Consider the following 6,726-nt stretch of genomic DNA (forward strand, 5'->3'; position numbering starts at 1 on the left):
CAACTTTCATACAAACTATTATTACATCAGGATCCTAATCAACTGTTTCATTGTTTACAAGTTTCATACAGACTATTATTACATCAGGATCCTAATCATCTGTTTCATTGTTTACAAGTTTCATACAAACTATTATTACATCAGGATTTTAATCATCTGTTTCATTGTTTACAAGTTTCATACAGACTATTATTACGTCATAATTCTAATTCTCTTTCCACCACAAGAACAATCTTTATGTCTTGTTGACTTTACAGCAGAAAGGACACAATTTGTAAGATGTTAAAATGAATTTTATTTATGAAAGCTTCTCTAACCGATGCACGTGCATATTTTATCACTTTGGAAAGGGACTCTTTTCCCCCTAATGTCTTAAACACCAAACAGAAATGATCTCACATCAGTCAATGTAAATTTTGTAAGATTTCTTTTGTTGTTAAACAAACCAAACCAAAACAATCACTTCTTAGTTCGTGTGTAATTCGGTTTAAGAATAGTTTAAAGTAGACCAAGGTTAAATATACTGGTTTATATGAAACTGGTAAATCCTAACTTAAGGTCACCCTAGATATAGAACAGAATTAAAAAAAAGAACTACAACAGTGAGAGGACGTGATGTGTTAGGGAGGGTCTATCACTTCTCTTTCCTTCTTTTGTTCGTTGTGCGATCTTCGTAAACTACGAATTTCCAAGGACTTTCAAAGACCGAGCGAAGGTGCAGTTAACCTTCCATTACAGACAAGATCACGCACCGAGTACAGGTGTTTACAAGGTCGAATACGTGTATTCTGATCTCCTCAAGGTCGACACTCTATTGTCCGCACGTCATCACCGCGTCTGTTTCTTTGTCTCTATAGCAACTATAAAAGCGAGAGATTTTTGGAAACATGATCACTCCGACACTAGGAACCCAATCTACCATGAAGGTAAAAACCAAAAGAGAGAGACAGAAATCCAGTAAATTAATATGTAAATCCTTCAGATTTGTTCGTTTATTTCAAATTTCCTCTTTTTTATAACTTTAAAATGTTACTTTAATTAAATTTGTAGGAAAATAAATTAAAACAAACTATTTATGACACATCGTCATGAGATTATGTTTTGTTCTCAAATTTAGTATAACTTTAAATTTAATATATTAAGCTTAATGTAAACAAAAACTTGTTCGTAGCATTTGTTCATACACTTTAAATGTTCCTTTACCCTACTGTAACTGTTCTAATACTTTGCAAGTCCTTATTTACCCTACTCTAACTGTTCTAATACTTTGCAAGTCCTCATTTACCCTACTCTAACTGTTCTAATACTTTACAGATTCTCATTTACCCTACACTAACTGTTCTAATACTCTACAGGTCTTCATTTACCCTACTCTAACTGTTCTTATACTTTACAGATCCTCATCTTGTGTGCTCTTGTTGCCGCCACCCAGGCTGGTTTGATTTACTCTCCTCATTATCTTGAAGCTGGTGGAAGCACCCAGTTCCGTAACCAAGATGTAAGTGACTCTACATACAAACAGTTTCTAGGTTATCAGTGGTCGAACTACTCTGATATTAATCACGCTATCTCTTATGCTAATGAAGGTATATATATATTTACAAATGTAGTTTTAATTTGATCTTCTCTCGTGTATCTTGAATAAACTTTTTATCTTGTTTTAATTTTTTTTATCCGTACAGAATGTCGGAAATTACCACTTTGGATACAACGAGGGTCACACTTCCGGAAGCACTTTCCGTAGAGAATCCGGCGATGCTTACGGGAACAAGGTCGGTTCTTACGGTTTAAGAGACGCTGACGGCCGTGTCCGTCTCGTTAACTACGTGGCTGATGCCGCTGGCTTCCGTACCAACATCCAATCCAACGAACCCGGCGTGGAGCCAAAGGACCCTGCTAACACCTCCATCAACAAGGCTGTGGTCGCTCCAATCACGTACGCTGCTGCTGCCCCTGCTCTTACCTACGCTGCTGCCCCTGCTCCAGCCCATGTGGCCCACCCAACAGCTTATAACTATGTTCACGGTCTTGGCTACTATGGTCGTGCCCACTTGGGTGCTGCACCCTACTACAACTATGGCGGTTATCTCTGGTAAATCAAATAACCCCTCAGTTCGAAAACATCGGAAGACCTCAAGTACGGCTGTCACGTATGACAAATAACGTAAACTGTTCTATAGTTCGACTACTTTTTTCTTATCTTGTATATCCGTGTGCTTGACTAGTTACGTCAATGTTGAAGTGTAAGGTAAAACAACATGTTAGAATGGTGGACTACATATTTTTTAAATTTCGTACACAATAATTCTTTACTGTCAGTTTTAATACGAGTGGAACGAACTGCACTGATTAGTGAGAGAATAAGGTATATTCTCTCTTACAAGTGGGCTAGGCGAGGCAAATGAGTTAGCGTTTCAGGCTGTAGATCCAAAAATCTACGGCTCGAGTCCCATCACATGTTTTTAAGTGTATAATTTTCTTTGTTAATTTTTTTAATGTGCCAAACTTACTGAGGGAGCGAGAGTCGTGGGAAGATGGGCATTAAATAGGTTTATAAAACTGTACACCTCAAGGTGCAGGGTTCGATCTCCGCTTTATGGCTCGTGCAATTCAATCGCGACACGATTTTGCTTGTTTTACGAATGTACATTTTTTTAGATCGTTTGCCGCCAGAGGAAGCCTACTAGTTTGCGTTTGATCAGAAGGTAGTAAAGGTTACGAGAGTAGATTTTGTTAATTAGTTGTAAACTGTTTTTAATGATGTTTCTTTAAATATACACTAGTTTGCAGAGAGGCAGCTATATGTGTGGGATTTCACATCGGATATTTGTGTGTAAATGTTTGTGTACTAACGGCAGTATTGTCAAAAATTAAGAATAAAGATTCAATAAAAAAAAGATATATTACTCTTTGTTATTTCGCGAGGACAGAATGTAAGATTTTATTGAATGTAACGTAACTTAATACAAACTTGTATATTTCTAACATACACAGCTTCATTCCTAATAGAGTGCCTTCATTGTCAGCAATGTTCACATGTAAATTATTTGTATTCGGCATGATTCATAACTAACTCAAACACCCCTGTATATGGGTTTTCTCTTTATTAATCGTAGTCAAAAGTTATTCATAATTCCTTACATGTCATATTCTCTCATTTTTAGCTGTATTTTAAATTTAAGTAGTGTTGAAAGTCACGATCTCAGGGAAATCGTTAATGTGTTATTTTTTTATTGATTGACACTTAAACGATCAAAAGGTAAAACTTTCAAGGAACGATTATTTTGACATCCAAGTACAGATCTACACAAATTTTTGCATGAGGGCAGTCATCGCTAATAGAGAAAAGATAAAGCAGTTAGTCAACAACACTTCCCCCCAACACTTGTGTTACTCCTGTCTGACCGAAAAGTGGGATTTAATATCGACATTCGCGTAGCGCAATAAAAGTCTTTCAAGGTCACGTATACTCCAAATGTCCTGCATATGAAGTACAATACCTGTACAAGAAATTTTCCTTTTCAAATAAAAAATATAACTGTTTAGGTCAAAAGGCCGGCACTAAAATGTCGTTTAGCTCTGCACTTTCAGTTGTCATATTGGCAGTCAAGAATCGGTCTGGAGGCGGCGAGGGCTATTGATTAGTTGGTCCTCTTCTGGACAACAGTTGAAAATAAAATATACTAATGTTTTCTGGTCTGACCGTTTCTTCCACCAGTCGTACAGAGATAAAAAATATAACAGATCATGCTATAATGATCAAGAAAAATATTTGTGTAACCGAGAAAAACAAATCAAAATATCTTTTAAACATAATCGACTCTGATACAAGTAATTATTTATTTGTAGCTTTTCAAAATGTTTTTGTTGAAAGTAAAATTTGTATATGACAATGTTTTTTTCATATGTCGGTTCAAACTTCTATCGCATGTATTCGTTTCTTTTTTGAATTTATCTTAAAGCTGCACGAGGGATATCTGCTCCATTTGTCCCTAATTTAGCAACGTAAGACTAGGGGAAGGCAGCTAGTCATCACAATCTACCGCCAACTCGTGGGCTACTCTTTAACCAACGAATAGTGGGATTGGCCGTAATATTATAACTCTCTCACGGCTGAAAGGGCGAGCATGTTTGGTGCGACCGAGATTCGAACCCGCAACCCTCGAATTACGAGTCGAACGCCTTAACACACTTGGCCATGCCGAGCCTCCGTTAGTTAGAGAAGAGAAACATGGAAGCGACATGAATCAGCTCGAACAAAACCATCATATTTTAAGTTTTACTAGAAACATTACTCCAAAACGATGTTACGTATAATTTGAAATCGATTACTTAGTTGTTGTTTTGGGCTACTCTTTAACCAACGAATAGTGAGATTGGCCGTATTATTATAACGCTCCTACGGCTGAAAGGGAGAGCATCTTTAGTGTGACAGGAATATGAACCTGCGACTCTCAGGTTACAAGTCGAGTGCCCTAACCATTTGGCTATGCCGAGTCTACTGTCTCGAACAAAGGAAATCGTGTTTAATAAGGCATTCTGGCAAGTAATTTTCTTAAATATTAATAAAATGAAACGGACTGAATAAGGTGTTTTTAAAACATTAAACTTCAGTAAATTTCGTATATATTTCCGTAACGTATCATTAATGTTATCGTAAAGAAATCTTTACATTTTATCACGTTATCCTTTTTTAAATATTTATCCGTTAACGGACAACAGATGTTGTTATGTGAAAGTAAAACATCGACAAAAATCAAGTAACTTTCTTCCGTCCAATTTACACTTTAATCACAGGAGAAGGTACGTGACGGCTGGGTACTTGAGGCGTATTGAGAAAATAATGAAACCAGATATATTTCAGTTTGGGTGTCTGTTTCAGATATGGCTGAGTCGAATGGGCGTGGTTGGGAACTGGGTAAAGGTTACATGCGCGTTTGGCTTTGTGTCAAGGTTAACCTGTTCTCAAGTAATTAGTCTGTTGCCAAGTTATGCCACAAATCATCTATATCATCTGGTTTTCCTTTGTCTTTTGTGCTAATCTTTTGATACATTTACTTTCCAAGTAACACGGTACAGTATTTTAAAACTCAGGAATTTTCACAGTCAATAATGCAAGAATGTCGTACAATAAAATAAATAAAACAGAGAGTTTCAATTATTATTCCATATCTAACTGTGTGTATAGTTATGTATATATATATATATATATATGCGTATACAAACCTTTTGTCTTCAAAGAGTTAAATATAATTTACTTTTATCAAATGGCCCGGCATGGCTAGGGGGTTAAGGCACCCGACTCGTAATCCGAGGGTCGCGGGTTCGAATACCCGTCACACCAAACATGCTCGCCCTTTCACCCGTGTAGGCTTTATAATGTGACGGCCAATCCCGTTATTCGTTGGTAAAAGAGTAGCCTAAGAGTTGGCGGTGGGTGGTGATGACTAGCTGCCTTCCCTCTAGTCTTGCACTGCTAAATTAGGGACGGCTAGCACAGACAGCCCTCGAGTAACTTTGTGCGAAATTCAAAAAAACAAACAAACAAGCTAGCGCAGACAGCCCTTGTGTAGCTTTACGGGAAATTCAAAACAAACAAAAACAAAACTTTTACCACAATTAGGTTGATTAGGTCATAATGAAAGTCATCAACATTAAACGGAATATCTTTGAGTATACGTATAGCCCAATAGAAAAGTTAGTTTTTTCAACATTTATAAATAATTGTGTAATGAATTTTCTTTTGAAGGTCAAGTGGGGAAACCACTTTGTGTGTAAGGGATAAGTTACAGACACAGCTGATTTAGAGATGATGTCGAACAACCAGAAAACATTTAACTCTTCAAACAAGACCTCCTATTGTTTAGAGTAAGAACGATTTGGTATCTGTAAACAGTGAATAGATAAACAATTTGTCAACCGAGACAAACAGTGTAAGACTAGAGGGAAGGCAGTTAGTCATCACCACCCACCGCCAACTCTTGGGCTACTCTTTTACTAACGAATAGTGGGATTGACCGTCACATTATAACGCCCCCACGGCTGGGAGGACGAGCATATTTGGTGCGACGGGGATGCGAACCCGCGACCCTCAGATTACGAGTCGCACGCAAGAAACAGACAAACAATATCTTCTTTACCTAACTGTAAACAACGAGTATATTTTTGAACAAGACAAACCATATATTTGATGTAAATCTCTTCCAATCAGTTAAAACAATATAAGTTTTCAAATGTTGTAGAGAGGATAAAAGGGTAACCAGTAGAGGAGTGATAGGTGTGTGTGTATAACATCTTTTGCTGCAATAATTAAAACCAACAATTAAATAAATCCTTCTGATTTGTTTAGTTAGTGCAATTATTTCGCTGCTTTCCACAGGCTTAAGTCTGGATCTTGACGAACCAAGAGTAAAATTTATAATATATTACATGTGACAATAGTAAACAAAGTCGTTTTTTTTTCCTCTGTTACACGAGCTGTTTCATTTTGGTTAAAATAAATAAATAAACGAAATCGCCTATTAATATTAATTTTCTAACAATACAAAAATTATCAGAGGACATCAGACTCAGTGGTAAGTTTACTGGCTTAACATTGCTAAGATCCGGCCCTGAATTCATGATGACGAAAAACCCACTTGAAGCAAAAACGTATCACAAGACGTATGTGTATTAGCAATTTTATTACAATAAAATAGAGAACAACGTTTCGACCTTGTTGGATCA

The 6,726-nt window shown here is 36.8% G+C and overlaps 1 protein-coding gene across 1 annotated transcript; it reads left to right on the forward strand.

The window, feature by feature from the left end:
* Positions 1-772: 772 nt before the first annotated feature.
* Positions 773-2,901, forward strand: LOC143257242 (cuticle protein 14-like). Its single transcript, XM_076515659.1, has 3 exons — positions 773-926; positions 1,397-1,498; positions 1,683-2,901. Exons 1-3 carry the CDS (start codon positions 888-890, stop codon positions 2,094-2,096), a joined length of 555 nt encoding a protein of 184 aa, XP_076371774.1. The 5' UTR covers positions 773-887; the 3' UTR covers positions 2,097-2,901.
* The last annotated feature ends 3,825 nt before the right edge of the window (positions 2,902-6,726 follow it).

The sequence above is a fragment of the Tachypleus tridentatus genome, chromosome 7 (assembly GCF_004210375.1).
Source record: "Tachypleus tridentatus isolate NWPU-2018 chromosome 7, ASM421037v1, whole genome shotgun sequence".
NCBI lineage: Eukaryota > Metazoa > Arthropoda > Merostomata > Xiphosura > Limulidae > Tachypleus > Tachypleus tridentatus.

Coding starts and splice junctions, on each gene's coding strand:
- LOC143257242 (XM_076515659.1), top strand. CDS start 888: ATGATCACTCCGACACTAGGAACCCAATCTACCATGAAG. Junction 927..1,396: donor GAACCCAATCTACCATGAAG/GTAAAAACCAAA, acceptor TATACTTTACAG/ATCCTCATCTTGTGTGCTCT. Junction 1,499..1,682: donor CCCAGTTCCGTAACCAAGAT/GTAAGTGACTCT, acceptor TTATCCGTACAG/AATGTCGGAAATTACCACTT.